General features: G+C 39.6%; 1 protein-coding gene across 21 annotated transcripts in view; it reads right to left on the bottom strand.

Annotated features, from left to right (window-relative positions):
* LOC138191714 (potassium channel subfamily T member 1-like) overlaps positions 1 to 16,435 on the bottom strand; it is a 70,366-nt gene that overhangs the window by 27,693 nt on the left and 26,238 nt on the right. For 16 of the 21 annotated variants that reach the window (XM_069138654.1, XM_069138655.1, XM_069138660.1 and 13 more), the window contains 8 exons: positions 16,054 to 16,092; positions 5,870 to 5,949; positions 4,512 to 4,608; positions 3,451 to 3,507; positions 3,284 to 3,332; positions 3,008 to 3,067; positions 928 to 1,002; positions 602 to 685 (listed from right to left, as the gene is read on the bottom strand). In XM_069138654.1, the coding sequence (XP_068994755.1) occupies positions 602 to 685; positions 928 to 1,002; positions 3,008 to 3,067; positions 3,284 to 3,332; positions 3,451 to 3,507; positions 4,512 to 4,608; positions 5,870 to 5,949; positions 16,054 to 16,092 (541 nt within the window). The remainder of the gene's footprint in view (positions 1 to 601; positions 686 to 927; positions 1,003 to 3,007; positions 3,068 to 3,283; positions 3,333 to 3,450; positions 3,508 to 4,511; positions 4,609 to 5,869; positions 5,950 to 16,053; positions 16,093 to 16,435) is intronic. The other 5 variants (XM_069138659.1, XM_069138675.1, XM_069138674.1 and 2 more) reach the window with 1 other exon arrangement.

Raw genomic sequence — 16,435 nt, 5'->3', positions numbered from 1 at the left:
GTGGCTTCCAAACAGTAAAACTTATCATCGTTATTTTCAGTACAGATTTGCATTCCATGAAATATTTGCATGTGTTGTATCTCTAACCTCCAGCACACGCTGTTAGTTGGATAATGAAGATGAATTGAATGAGCGTAATTATTTACGCTCTATATAACCACCCAAAGATAGGTGTGAAAAAGACTGCTTTTGGGCAATTGTAAAAACAAATGTCGACAATCAGCTCAGTGAACCTGAATGCATGGTTAGGTGTAGCTTAGTTCCAGCAGGCTGATTTATTAAAGCAACCGGTGTTAGTCTGTTAGCAGGGACTAATGAGCCTCAAACTAATGTAACACAATTCAATAAGATGCATTGACTCGTTCATAGATCAGAGTGCCAGCTAACCAGAAAGAAAGGAATTAGCCTTCTCAATGAAATCCTCTGCAGTTACATCGTATAAACTCACTTAGCGTATACGGCTGCTAGAGAACGGATAATGTAACCTCATAGCCCGCAGTAGTGAAGATATAACACAGCTGTGTTTGCTCTCTCTTGTACAATTACAACTGCAGTGTTTACAGCATAATAAAAACAGGGTTTTAGTTTGTAAAATACTTACGATCATGTTCTCCAGGGCACCTTTGGCTAGCCAGCAGTTAAGAAACACAGGGACGAATATGTTTCTTAATGGAGGCCAGAAGATCTTGGGGAGGAAAGGAAAGGCAAGAGAAGGTGGGGGGAAATATATTGGTAAATATTAGTGATTTAATTCAATAGATAAACAATAAGAAATCAATATCCTCAATACAAAGGGGGAAGCAAATGAATATGTCCTTGGCTGTTTTTCCTTCACATTAGATTACTGTATAATCTCCAGCCTGAATGAAGGTGCCTGTGCTAATAAAGTTCTAGTGGAACAGACAGACTAATCAATTGATTACTCACTGTGATTATAAATGGCCCTGTATTGATCATCTCCAATATGAAGGATATCTGGAAGATCTGCTCCCAAATGTTCCCCTAGAAAGAAAATTGATGGGAGATAATCGGATGAAGCAGAAAGACAGCAGAGAGGAGAGCAATTCCTGTAATAATAGAGGAAGTCAGCTGGGACAGAAAAACAGTACAACAGGATAAAGAAGTACAGTTTTATGTTCTCTAAATGACAGAGAAATACAAGGTCACATGCTTCTTTCTTTGGTACAAACAATTGCTGGAAAACAACTCTCCTCATTGACGTGCTTTCGTTCTTAAGACATTCAAAGTATGTTTGTTTGTAGCTCATGCCAATGATGCGTGTTTGTATAAAGATACATAATTATTATGAGACTGTTTCTGATCAAATATATCGTTATCAGTAATATTTTCTTCCAGATTTCATGACTTTTTGAAGAGTGTACTTTGTGATCGGCTCTTTCAGACGTGTTATGTAAATTAAGTTTACTAGTGTTTTTATTATAATTACATTCTGGGTTATATATTCAATGCAGCTCTGACGGAGGGAAAACTCTATTTCCAAACAACAGATGAAAGGAAAATAGCTTATCTATAAAATAACAACACTTCCACGAGCAAAATGTAGACTTTACATGCGTTTGTTGTAAAAGGCAGTGCAGGATGAATTTACCCTAAAAGTATGACACAATGATGAAGTGGGATGACATACTAGAAACACTGAGAGTTTCTAAGGTGCAGTTTAGTGGGGAAATATTTTTCTACGATGGCGCTTTTAAAAAAATTCAGTAAAGAAAATGAAAGTTTGTTGCAACAAAACATTTTACAAGGCTTCAGTTCACCACCAATAGAGAAATATAAAATACTGGCATTCGCTACTCATAAAAAAAAATAAAAAAATAAAAAAAAATGCAGTAGGAATCCTTAAACAACCCTCGGAGGAGGAGAAAAATACAAGGCTGGTCATGAAAAGATGAACAAAAGATTGTGTGTAATAAATCCCAGACCAAACTTTAGAGGAGCACCGGAGGGGAAAGAGGAGAAAGCAATATGTCTTCTTGCCTCAGAGTAGAAGAAAGTGGTGGGAGATGTTAAAAAGGTGTTTTCATACAGATCCCAAAGGTAATTCAGCCGTGTTCAAATGCAAAGTAAGACTGAGCTTTTTCCTGTCGTCTATATGTGTGAAGACAGGAACATGGCAGAAAAACATGAACACCAGTTACACTATTATATGGTAGATATTAATGCATGTACAGTATATAAATGTTGTTCATTCTGTATCAGAAAGCTTTTGTTTCCCTCTCTGGTCATTTATGAATATGTTATTTTGTGTCCGAACTAAAAAAAGTCAAACAACGCTTTATGTGGTTTTGTTTTTATCTCCAATACCTGAAAATTGTTTGTTTGTTTGTTTTAAATAAACTTTTTAACTTATGGTTGAACTTATTTTTCCTATTTGAATAGAACATATGCCTGTTTATGTTCTATTCAAATAGAAAAAATAAGTGGGGCATATATTGAGGCAATGGCAAATTCTCAGTGATGGATTACTTCTTTTTTTCAGAGCTCTGTAAAGCATTTCTATTATTTACACGGTGAGTTACTGAATCTGTATCTCACTGCGCTCTTCACTGCTCATAAGCAGAGTAATAATTGCACACTTCGTCTGACCCCTGTGTGATACCTGTGTTTTTAAAAAAACACATAATGCTGATATTTTTAACATTTGACTTGCACTCCTCCGTTTAAATGCTCGTGAACTGAGAGCAGAAGAGCACCTTCAGGTGACTCACACAGATACAACTCAAACTGCACTTCCAGCTCTGCAACCCTGTTTACATAACCAGCTTCTGAAACAGTGAGCTTCATGTCTGAGTTTAAAATTGGTAGCAAAAGGCTTCAAGCCTCGTGTCTTTAATAGGTGCTTTGGCAGTATGACTGCTGCTGGACACTGGAAGCTGTTGGCTCACGAGAGAGAACAAACAGGCAGAGCTGGACTTTCATCCAACAGCTGTAAAACACCAGCATGGATTAAAGAGAAGAAAGCGTGCACCGTGAACCAGTCCCTTACCTTGTAGCTGAGATATGTGATAAGCATAGTCTCCAAGAAACTGATTAAGGCCACTGTCACCTGGAGCAGAGGGGAGAGGGAGATAAATGGACCCTGCAACTGCAGACTCATCTCTTCTGGCTTCTCAGTCACCACTGAGGAACTACCGTCCTCTGCAAAGCTTTATATCTAATAAATGGCTGCAGGTGTTTTCAGGTTAAATTATGAATTGAGATTGAGTTCGTGTAGGGCAGTTTGATTTATGTGCCCTGTCAGGAGGAATGTTATTACTCTCACCTGTATCGCCCATACAGGAACCCGTCTGTTCACCCAGAAAATCAGCTCCCTGTCAAAAACCATAAGAAAAGTTTTCATCACACTTCAGTGCACCTCTTCATAATCGCAATACAGACCCTGAACACATAAAAACTTTACTATTAAATGCCATTTTGACTGAAACATACCAGTTGATTTCTGGCGACTCTGTTGCATTAGTCCAACTTGTGTTCCGACATATTGCACTGCAGAAAAAAATTTAAAAAAACAGCGGCATGGGACAAAACAACAACAACGTAGAAGTGTGTGAGAGTGGGAGTGGAAACATGCCCGCTGGGAAACATTTCCATCAGCTGGTATGTTGCCATTAATAACAATGTGTCTCTAAAAGCAGCTGGCACAAAGCACAGTACAGGCAATCTACAAAGTCCACATGATTGAACAGAAGGAGCAACTCAGCTTCGCTCATTTTGTCTTACTGTACGAGTACTGCATGGCTTTAATGTTGAGGGTACATTTGAACTTTTCAGGAAAATATTTCAAGCAGAAGAATCTCTTGCACATACTCAAAGTTCTGAGAGTAAAAATCAAAAATATTTCCTATAAATAACTGCTCTGTGCTCTCCTGATATCTTTCACATTTGATGTTCCCACCCGCCAGAAGGAAAATATGTTGTGAAGGAATCTTCTGGCGTAAAGCCAGTCCTCTGGCTGGATTAAAAATAACAGAAGGAGGTAGATAATATTAAAAGCAGTAAGAAAAGACTGTGAAGCCAAAGATTTACATTTATTTTGAACGTGCTCGTTGAGTCTGGTGATAACCAGCTTTGTGACACTGGTTATCCAGAACAGCTCATGTTGGGCTCAGTGAAGCCAGATAACCCAAAGAGAGCTCAGATAATCTGAGCTTGGCTTCGTGGGTTCAGGTAACTTCACAGGTTCGGCTTTGTGTTTGTCTCAGACATAACAGATCTGCGGCTCATGTTTCTAAGGACTCACCTGTTTATATCACTGTTGGAGCCGTTTGAATTATCTGTAAAGGACATTTTCTTTGTCTTGTCTTGACTTTCACTCTCTTTCATTTACTTGACCCGCTTTCGTTTCATCTCCAACTTTTGCCAAAACATAAAATATAACGAAGATGACCACGAAGGGCCATAAGGTCAAGCAATTATCCAGAAGTTATGGACACAGCTGGAATAGGGGACGATAAATGAGCGAGGTGGCAACGGCTGAGAGTGTCTCTCACCTTTGGGTGCTATTGGGGTTATCCAGGCCAACTCTCACGATGTAGAGGATGCAGGTGAGGATCTTCAGTGCGAAGTTGAACAAGCAGATTCTCAGGCCTGTAGGGCAACGCAAACAAACATTTGAATTGATTTAAAAACTAGAGCTCAACATGAGTGAACATCACTTCAAAAAGGCTTGGTTTCGATTTTGAGTATTTATTCACAGGCTAACATTTAAAGCTTTTAATTCTCTGTGTTAATTTTTTAGCAGATTTTTACACTCGTCTCAGTTTAAACAGAGTCAGCTGCTGACAACAGATGCAGCCACATCTCCTATTAGAAAGCTGCTAATGCTTCAACGTCAGTTGTTTAAGTTTATGAAATGTCCTGAAGCGTAACTAATGCAGCTCCGTCCTGCTCTGGCAGTGTCACAGCACCCTGTCACAACGGATTTCATGACGCGTAACTTTCAAAGCCTCAGGGAACAACACAAAAATAACATCAGCACGTCTACATGCTTAGAAGATGTCGATGGACAACAAAGAAATAAAATACACTGGTGGGCTTCCACAGAAATAACAAAGGGGCATATTAATGTTTAGGGAATCTAAATTTTGTGTTTGAATAAGTGCAGAAATACAGTGATAATCAGACACACATAATCTACATTACCAAATATGCATATAAACAGAAACTTGGCTGCAGATACACTTGTTAGCCAGCGGGTGGTGCTAGTTGTATTATCCATTTCAAGTCGATGTCTGCAGCTAATCGCCGGTGACAGGACCTCTTCAGATGACCTCTGCGTCAATGTTAAAATAATTTGAAACCAGACAAACAAAACAACAAATAGAGCAACAGACGCCTGCAGCCAAGAGCGACATTTTCATTAAACTCTGGTGTTTTGTGTCAAAGTCTGTGGTGGCTTAGTGACAAGGACAAGCTGAGGGGAAGACAGCAGAGCCGTTGTCGAGGATGTTAATCACATGTTCTACCGGACAGCAGAGAGTTCCCGGAAAATGTTCACAACTACATGCAAGCGAATGGCTTCCAGACACAATGCACCAAACCGCTGAGTCTTTCTGAGGTACTGTGTCTTATCTCCTAATGAGAAAAACACTGCAGCCCTGCCTCAACCAATGAGCCGTACTCTTCTGGCCATGCTGTGCCACAGTGTGCACACTCAAAAACACAGCAAGCTCCAGTCAGCCAGCTCATGTCATAATGAAAACCCCAACTGAGACAGGGAATGGGTAAGTTTCCTATATTCTGCTTTATGTGTTCGTTTAGCTCCGATCGTATCCGGCAGCGAGCCTCTTACCATTTTCATTAAGAGAACAGAGGAGAGAGGGTGATGCTCCCCGTCAGCTGTACTTACTTGACCTTTGGTTTTTGATGAAGAAAAGCTTCAGCCGCTCCTTGAAGGTGTTTTCATTCACATAGAACTCAACCTGCACCCTGTGGGAACAGAGACATGTCAGACAAAACAAGTACACGTGACCATGCATGAACACGGATGTGCATACAGAGCCCCCTGTGAAAAGACAGTTACACGTATGTTCATGGCACATTACCAACAGAAGCATTTGACCAACCCGTGTAAAGCTCATGATGGCACCAAATAATCAGGAGTCAGACAAACCAGTGTATTTACGATTGTAAAGATTTCTAGCTCCGACAACAGTGCCAACAAAATATCTCTGTTTTAGGACTGACACCAAATTCATATTTACTTAATACCTTAGTTTGAAGAAATATCAAGCTGTGCCTATATTTCAAATGTTGATATTCATCAGCTGAAATAAAGTTTGCTGATCTGTGAGTGCTCATATTCTATCTGTTTTGATCCTTGCCACAATTCTGCCCCTGTCAGTGTTCAAGATTTGTACGTGGTACTATTTTCCCCTATATTCCAAAAGCTGCCATGTTTAATCAATATTGTCTTGAAAAAATCAGTCATTGGCCAAATTCAATCCTGAAAATGTCTCATCAATGAATAAGAAAACAATAATTCAATTCTGCAAAACAGTCTGATACTCAGATACAATGCATTGCTAGACCAAAGGTTAGTACAAGGTTTGATACGCAGTCTTAGTTTTCATCCTGTTAACGTGTAGTTTTTCCCTGTAATGGCACATCCTAGCAAGATAAAAAAAAATGTCAGTGAGTAATACAAATAATTATTTTCGATGACGGTTTCCAAGGGGAAAAAAACAACAACTACGACAAAGAATGTACTTTGTGCAAATTTAGATAAGGAAAAGCTGTATAAGCCTCTCTTTTCATTAATGCCACCACCTTCCCCTTCACAATACAGCAACATTAACCACAAACACACATTACCTGCAATTCTAATGCAAAGCATCGGTCCTTGTTCAATAATGGAGATTACTACATAAATGTAAATCTATTTTGTCATACACCAACACTCTCTTAATGGGGATGCATAACGTAATGACATAATTACATGGCACATGGTTTAGGGGAAGGGAGCAGTTTTTAATTGCGTTACATTAATCCAAATTGACCAATTAGTTCATGAAACAGGCAGAAAGAGAGTTTAATTATTTAATTTGTTCTTAATAGTTCACATATATGGATTTAGTACCATTTTGTAACACAATCTGTTTCCCTCGGCTCTGGACTATTTTCCTTCCATAATGAGAACATGTGAGGAAAGCCTGGTATATAACAGGCACTAACACAAATGTTTCCATTAATAATCAACAGTCTTCTCCAAATTAAAGTCTCTCAATGGTCACACATACTCTGACAGTTGTGAAGCTGTTATAGATTGTAGCGGACGTAATGGACTTTAATAAGCTTGACCAAACAATCACTTAAGCACAAATAATGACGTAGTTACAGAAATGTGCGTAGGTTAGATGAACGCAGGTAATGAGGCAGGCCTATTGCCCACCTCTTTAAAGTAGAGAGCCTGTTGTCACTAATGAGCATCAAGGGGAAGTAATAATTGGTCCTGCGGCCACAGCAGAGAACCTGAAAGCCTCCCACCTTATCTGATAAGATGACTGCAGAGTGCAGAAAGGCGAGGTGAAAGCAGCAGGGCAATTACAGCAGCGAGTCCTGAGGGAGTCATATACTGTATGTGTAGATAAAGAGCGTGGGTGGAAGAAAGAACATGAGCTGTGAGATGTCTTCTAGCCATATTCCCCTCTCTCCAACTCCCCGTTTTATTGCCATAGAGACAGCTTCCAGGGCAGAAAATGTTCACTCACGTGTCTGTGTGTTATGATTTCCCAGCACAAGGAATTAGTCGAGGCTGCACACACACACACAAACACATTCCTGGGTATATGAACTACAATCCCCATGACTCCATCCGACCAAACACACAGCGAAAACCATGTCAGCCGCACGTATTGACCGTTCTCTCACCTCAGCGGCAGTAAAAAACTCACACTAATGGTGGCTACAGAGGCTTCATGTTTAACCAGCTTGCCTGCGTGTACAATCAGTTACACAACACATAGAAAAACCTGAAATGCGACTCCAAAATGAAGTCAGTTCTTCTCATATTGTTATGTGGATTGGCCTCAGCTTTGTGATACTTAGAAAAGAAAAGAGGAGTCCAATGTATGTCTTTGTGTTTACCGCGTAGTCCCAATTATATCTTAGAGCTTCTTTGTTTCTCTCAATGTGAGATGAGACACCTGCATTGCAGTCTGTTAGTATTTGCTAATATATTTTCTTTTCTGTAATAACGGCTCTGTACTCTCCACATTTTGTTTAAAACAAATCTGTGACACTGAGGTTAAAGAGTTGAGGTCAGTCTGATGGTGTTTACTGGCTCAACCGTGTCCTCCTACAAGTCATTTTTGTGTCCTGCATGGCTCAGTGAATGGCGATGTTGGCAGTCTTGCATACTTAGCAGCTTCCTCATTAGATTTTGGGACATTTAAGACTCCCTTTGAGATGTTCTTGTATAAAATCGGGCAGCTTTTTGGAAAATATTACCTTCTCTCCCTTGAAAAGAGTCTGCAATGTTCTAATTTTACATTATCTGACTATTTAAGATCGGTGCTTTCTAAGAACACACAGAAACATATTTTTATAGAAATATCTCCTGTTATCTTTGAGATGGATTGGCACAAAATGTTGTCCACACATTTCATGGTTTACAGATGATATAAGCCGAAAACCGTAATGTCTCAATAACTATTGAAATGATTGGACTGCAGTCTGGTACACACTCATCTTAGGCAACAATCAGGTGTTATAATTAAATAAAATGTAACTTTGTCCAGCACTTTGGTTTTTAACCATCAACTTCCGCTGTGCTTTGTGCTAATTAGCAAATGTGCTATAACGCACCCAAGATGCTGATAAACATCCCACATGCTAACAATTGTGTATCAACATTGTCATTGTGAACACGTTAATATGTTGATGCCAGCATTTAACTCAACAGTACCGATAGCCTCAGAGCCATGAGAATGGCTGTACATTCATACTGCTAATCTAAGGAGACCAATATGTATAGTGCAAATTAAAAGCATATTATGAAGTCATCATAATACACTATAACCCTGTTTCCCCAAAAAATTGGGGCACTGTGCAAAATGTAAATTAAAAATGAATGTAATAATTCTCAAATCAAATAAACCCAAATCATGTTGCCGCCATCAAATTCAAAATAAGCATATATTTCTCATAAAACAATAAAATTTCTCAGTTTTAACATTTGATATGTTGTCGTTGGTCTATTTTCAATTAACTACAGGCTTACATCATTTACAAACCAATGCTTTTGGTTTAATTTACATTTTACCACAGCGTCCCATCTTTTTTGGAAACGGGGTTTTATTTAGTTGTTAATCCTTTGAAGATTTGAACACATTCTTTTAAATGTCTGAAAGTGTTTTGGATTAAGGTCTGACTACAACGTCTTAAAGTTAGAGGGACTATATTAAAATAGATTCTATCGTCATATACTGTTGACCCAATTAGGACGTGAGCACCTCAAAACACTAGGTCTCCACCAGCGTTTAGTCGTTTCATCTCAATTTCCCAAGTGTTGAGCACGGAGCCATAAAAAGAAAATGTGTCACTGTCAAACATCTGAACCACAGCTAGGCAAAGTTGAGCCCTTTCTGCACTTCTCATTACATGTACTTATGTCCACATAATTAACAAGCACTAGAGCAACATAGACAATGATAAAAATATCTGCCGGGCACTGACCTTTTTATCATCTATCTAACTGCACACACCACTTTTTCCACAGTACCTCGGCAGGAATAACTTTCAAGTACTTACGCTCTTTTCTTTGGCAACTCTGTAGTCTGCAAAAAAAAAATCACCACCAATCTACGGACGTCAGACTGTCAAATATAAACATGAGTTGGTTGCAAATTCAAGAAGCCTGACAGCATGTATAAAGCTTAAAGATGGTATAAGCGGTGCACGAGGCAGGAATGGTTGCACCCAGTTACAATAGATGCATCACATGACCTCAGGTCCTCAGCTAACAAGTCGACATGGTATGTAGAGCCTTTAGTAGACCGTAGCTAGCTGCCTTTTAAAATGTGTGAGCAAATTCATGAACATCATCAAAGGTGTGAGGAGACAAAGTGTCGGAAAGTGGAAGAAAGATGAAATCTGGTGGGAAGAAATTAAGATCAAGCTTTCAGCACACACACGCACACGTACACGCACACGTACACACGCACACGTACACGCGCACACACACACACACGCACACACACACACACAGAGTACACCATGACCATTGTCACTGACAGGATTAGATATTTATACAGTCTTGGCTGAAAAAACACTGAGTGACAAACAACTGCCGTGGAGACTCTGTAAGTAAACATCAAACAGCTTGTTGACCTCAGGACAATCAGATCGGGAAAACCGAGCTGTTCAAAGGCCTGCGATCGTTCTGATGCTGAACAAAAAATATTGTCCAACAGCTGCCAGATGCTTTGTGGCATATGGAGTATCTGTCAGGGTGTTACAGCAGTGGGACATCACCTGGGGCGAGAGCGATCACGGGAAGATTTGGCAGCAGCAGAATCCCCCTAAAGTCCTCATGCTTCAGTATCTAAATTACCACAAGTGTTGGCACGGCAACCAGTGTGACGCTAATAAGCTCAGTTATCTCTGACCAATGGCTTGAGTAAAACAGCCCATTGTGTCAACGTTTTCGATAAGACCGGGGCTGCGGGGCACAGAATCAGCATCACAGATGAATAACACTGCATCCTGTCCTGTGAACAGCATGACAACGGTCTCCTCACAGCCTGAATACAGTTTCATATCCTCTGATCGCAGCTTCGCTCCGTCGCCCTTCTGACAAAGCAAACAGTTGAAAATAGACAGTTTCCCATGCGCCACCCTCTGAAGTGAGCGCACTATAAAAGCCGCAAGGATTCTAAAAATATTACACTTGGACGTGAATACTCAAAAAGCAGCGGCATCATTTTTATTCTCTGCTTCTGTTCCTCTGAGCAGCATCTGAACGTTTCCCGACGGAGGGTGCTTGTCCTGCAGCCTCTTTACAGTGCAAAAATAGTGGAATGGGCTTCAGGCCAGATATGAGCTGCGCCAACTGTTAAAGTAACTTGTCAAACGCATACTGAATCCAGCATCATCAAGGGAGATTTTTTGTCATAATCAGCTGGAGGCGAAACCAATCAGCTAAGTGGCCGGTGGTGGGACAAGGCCAACATGTAAGAGCAGGAACGGGTCATTTCTGATCCTCTACAGCACACGAGGTGTGGAGAGGATCTTAGAACAAGGACCCAGATTATTTCCTTCTTAGACATGAGCTTACTGGAAGTGCACTGCAGCAGAATGTATTGTGGTGCAGCCTTGAATAAGCTTTTGAAAGATTAAAAGCACTTGACATATGTCATTCAAGGTTTGTCGAGGAGTTCTGACCCAAGAGAGTGCTGCTCACTTAGTTGTTCAGTACGCTGTATCAAAAGCAGTTCATCTTTATGCTGACTGAAGTAAATATTTCAGAAGAACTGAAGGGAGATTGCCGAATAGCTGGGTGATACATATTTATATTAAGAAGATGTTCCTTGTACTTTAAAAGATGCAGTAACAAAATGGTCATCCGAAAAAAAAGTAATAAAAACTTAAAGGCTTTAGCAGGATGCTGGTCCACTGCTCTTAATGAAGACATAAATCAGACCAACTCTACATGATGCATGAGTTCTACTTGAGTTCTAAAAATGATATTTTATGAAAGGATCCGATGTGTGAGAAGAGGTTTTACAGAAGGCCTTAAGGTCAGTAGTGTAGAGCCAACAGAGACTTTGCTGTCAGATTGGATGATTACATCTTTGAGGGGAAGTAAAAAGGTCGAAGAAGGTTTTGCAGAGTTAAAAAAAAAAAGTGGCAAAAGTGAAGTTAAACCTGCTGTCTGACAAAGAAAACATACCACGATGCCACTTCTATTACAGCAACTTTCACTTTCTTCTGTTTTGTAGAGAAAATTATAATTACAGGGATTCTCACCTGAGTGTGAAATTGTTTCATAACCAAATGAAAGTACATTAAATTTGAATGATTTATTAACAAGCTGTAACCAGAAAAGGGTAAGTTGTGTATGCCTCAGAAAACACGCATATTGTGACAAAGGCGGAATCAACTTTATGTTAAAAATAAAAAAAAACCAATGTATCAAATAGGAAAAAAAGAATCAGAAAGATGCTACAGATCATTTTGAAGCTTTACAAGAGATTTATAAACGGAAAGCAAAGCAGATGAACACGACAGACAAGCTTGTCCAAGAAAAAGAGACTTTGAAAAAGTATGAACATGAGCTGGTCCTTGTCCTTCAGAAATCAGAAGACTGTGAAATGCTTTGAAATGCTCTACAACTGCTCAGCTGACCTTTCTATAAACTATGAAGAAAATGTGTTCTCCTTTCACACACTTTCAGACGGAGCATTCTCTACAATTACAGTTTAATATTGTGTGTATTTCATAACAATATTTCAGCAGGTAAAGGTCAAAAGTTGGTCATGCAGTGTCACATGAAGCCTGAAGGAATAAAATAGAAGAAAAAAAAAAATCTACCTCACCTTTGAATACATTCACTTTTGTTCAGTATATTCCACTCTGTTCACTGCATTCCAGTAAATTCAGTGTCATTAACACCTGCTACCTACCTAATGCTGCCAGTCAGGGATTCCACAGTATCAATCTCCTCCATTTCGAGAGGATCAAGGCCATTCAAGCACCTGCTAAGAGTTACTTCACTGCCTTCATAAATTTGCTGCTGCAGAATATGCAAAAATGATTTTTGACTCTGATGAGCTGAAGCCAAAAGTGGTGCATACAGTCATGTACTTGCAATCATGTACTTATTTATTTGATGTGCTGAAACCGAAACCTCATATTTCCTGTGGCGTAATAAGATGGTTTAGACAACAACAGGAAGTACCTCAGTGTTATGTCAGGTGATGTGTCGGTTTCTTGGTGACAACAGAGAAGCTTAAGCGCCAGGAAAATAAGGTCACCTGCCCGTAGCTGCTGTTATTCTCTTTAACAGCATGTTGTGATGAAGAGCGATATAAAGAAGGAGCTCTTTTGTGCCGTGCAGGATTCACATTGTGCATAATGTAATACGCCCTGTCAGCCTGCGTTTCTGCTAACAGAGTCATCACATACGGAGGATAACCAGGATGAAGGGAACACTCACATGTCAACACAATATACCTGAGCACATCCCCAATGATCACCATCAAACAGTAACACAGGCCTGGCAAACGCTGCATCCAGGCGACAACCACCGCTGAGCGGTGAAACCTCAGCAGGACGTCTGCTATCGAGATGCTGAACACTGGCAGAAATAAAAAGCAGCAGCAGTTTCATAAGGTGCAAACTTTTCTCTGAAGAAATGACCTGATTATCACCTCAGAGAAAAGAAAGAGGATCTTGACAGTTGATTTCCCTTCTTGTGATGCATGACTTGGTCGCAGTTCTGAGGATTAATGTTTCATTAAGGATACATCAGAAGCTCGGGAGGGATGTTTTCTTACTTGACAGGTGTCTCAGCTTGTCACAGTCAACCATGACTGCTGCTGCCTGATCTTCCAGAATTGGCTCTATGCTTAATAAGGATTTTTAGGCTTCTGTAAAAAAAAGCCAACATGATGATTACACCATATTTTTACTCATGGTAGTGACATGGCTCAGTCGGTCTGAGATGTGAGAGGTATTTGTCTAAAGTGGTGGACTGACCGAACAACAGGCATCTACACAATGGATTCATTCTGTACATTCCTGGTGCTCAGAGGATGAACCCTACGTTTCTGTCTGGGTTACGCCCGACAGTTTCTCTAGCATCACCAGCAGGTTGACATTTTTGGTTATTAATGAAGCTTCTTGATAATATGAAGATAATTGGATGAAATTTGGCACAGATAGCCTAATGCCCGAGCCGGGAGGACAACTTATATGATCCTATTTTTGTTGCAAATCACCTTCAACAGTTTGGTATTTCTTGACCTCAAAATTTGGTTTGTGCATCAGCGGCATTATTTTTTGCCAGGCACAGAGTGCACACTGCAAACAAGTGGGAGGTTCATTCAAATGAGGCAGTGCAAAGTCAGTTGTTGTTATTTTGGTGGAAATGTGTCTTAAACTCAATGTTGGGAAGTAAACGTCTGTTTCTAGAGCAATGTCAATATGCTGCCACTTGGTGATTTTCAGAAACAGCAGAAAAGTAAATATTTGGAGCAAACATACAGCAGTGACTGAGTCATGCTGGAAATGTAAATAAAACATTATTATAATAATAAATCACTCCCCACCCAGTGTATGTTCTTAAATCAATATTTAAACAAAACAATATGTTCATTGTTTTAGAAGCAGAAATGTGTGAATTGATCAATAAAATAATCAAATTGATTCACATTTTTCCACAGCTGCTTTATAGTCCTTGCAGGCAGCAGGTAAATATGTTGATAAATTGGAGTTTCCCTTCATTATGTGCAAATAACAAAAGGCAGTTACAAACTCACCCCATTTAATGCCACACTAATTAGGCTAACCTGTTTTGACTCTGTATTATGTTGTTGGATTACAGCTGCTCATCAGTCTCGTGTGTCACTGACTCCTTTCCAGCTTCATTGTTTTCCAAAAGTAGTGTTGCATGTTTTTTTTTCTTCCACTGGGTTGCATGCAGGTGCTGTTGCGTTACATTTTATGTTATGGTGTGAAATATCATAAAACTGAAATAGCTCAGATTGATGTGGTCATATGAACACATTCATCAACATTTATATGATCTCTTTCTGCCAGGATTGTAGAAGTTCAATAAAAAAATTTTAAAAAACACCATCTGCCTCTAATGAAAGACTTATGTGTTCAGGTTGTGCTGCTCTGCACCATTCAGACAGTAATGTATTTCCTGTAAAAGTCTCTTTAACTTTGTCACGTGCTAGTGTGATTGGCACAGCTACTTCAGAGCTAAGAGACCAGTGATGTTCACTGCAGTGAACATCAGGTGTATGTTTGGCAAGCACAACCATTTTGCGCTTACAAATTAGGGATGGGGCATGATTTTCAAATAGTTAAAAATATGTGACTATCTTTTTGTCTAATTGCCCTTATTTTTAAGGCATAGTTGTAAAATCTTACTACCACCTAAAAGCTGTTTGCCAAACACCATTAAACAAACATGTTACTTCCAGGCTGCAGTAAGAATATGGAATAGTATTTTTGCTTGAAATGCCCATCCATATTACACATTAGCTACGTAGCTGAGCAACACATTTCAGTCAAAAGCGGACAAAAAAAAAAAAAAAAACTCGAATGAGATTTTAAAAGATCTTAAAGAACTAATTCCATAAATTCGGAATACATATATCTATATATACACACTGATGGTTCACAGTTTTTATAACCACATCTTTACAACTCAGGTTTAAATGAAGAGTCTCAATTTCCCAAAAATGAACGTAATAAAAATCTGCAATCCAATCATCACACAAGAAGAAACTGTGGCATAAACGTTATGATTATTGACTCAACAACATGCACATTATACAGTAAGGGCAGCACAAACAATTCACATGTTGGTGTTTTCAGCACTCATTTCACCAATATTAGAATCAGACTTTAGTTTCTCTTGGGATTCTCTCACGCAATTAATATTTCAAGCCCAGATCTCACATTGACAATACTGAAAGGGTGAAGACCATCGTGCACATTCAGTCCAAAGACAGATAATACACCTGGAGAACTTTGCTAAAAAAAAACAACACTCAAAAGCTGCCTTTTCACCGCTTACTGTGGGATGGCCGAATGTGATAAAAATACATAATAAACTAAATGTGTTTGCCACGCAGACCGGTGAAAAGGTAGCCGAAACAAAGAGCTTTCTACATCATTACTACAACAATCTCTCAACTCGTGATGGAATACAACCATCAACACACAGTCATAGCATTATGTCCACATATGGTGTATGAAAAATCCAAATGAACTGTGCTACGAATGTGCTTTGGTGCTCGCAGAAATTAGTGCAGACACAATCCATGCCATGCAAGCATGATGCTGCCAGAGACTTACTGGGCATTAGTTGAGTCCATACTGTACTCCTCCTGATACCTGGATGCCGCACACATGGACACAGATAGGCACAGGTTAGGAGAGAGTGAGGTTGAGAGAGCAGGAAGGGGGAAGGAAAGGGTGGAAAGGATGCCACTGCATTTGTTTGCATTCACTTGCATCTTGGATCAGAACGCAACCAATTAGTAACCTTCAGGGAGAATCTTGAAACAGTTTGTGCAGCGAGAAAGACCAGAACTGGATCTGATTAGGTAGTTGGTATTCCTTTTGTAGTTTTAATAAAACAATAACAAGTACTCAGAATATGGAGAACATTGACTAAATTCATTTTGATTGTCTCAGAAAGCCGCATCGACTCCTGAGCGTCTGTTTCTGACTGCAC

This window comes from Embiotoca jacksoni, unplaced genomic scaffold (assembly GCF_022577435.1).
Source record: "Embiotoca jacksoni isolate LCO1_2020_lvr unplaced genomic scaffold, fEmbJac1.0.p SCAF_8, whole genome shotgun sequence".
Taxonomy (NCBI): domain Eukaryota; kingdom Metazoa; phylum Chordata; class Actinopteri; family Embiotocidae; genus Embiotoca; species Embiotoca jacksoni.
Note: the sequence above shows the minus strand (reverse complement) of the source record. Positions and strands in the feature narration are given on the sequence as shown.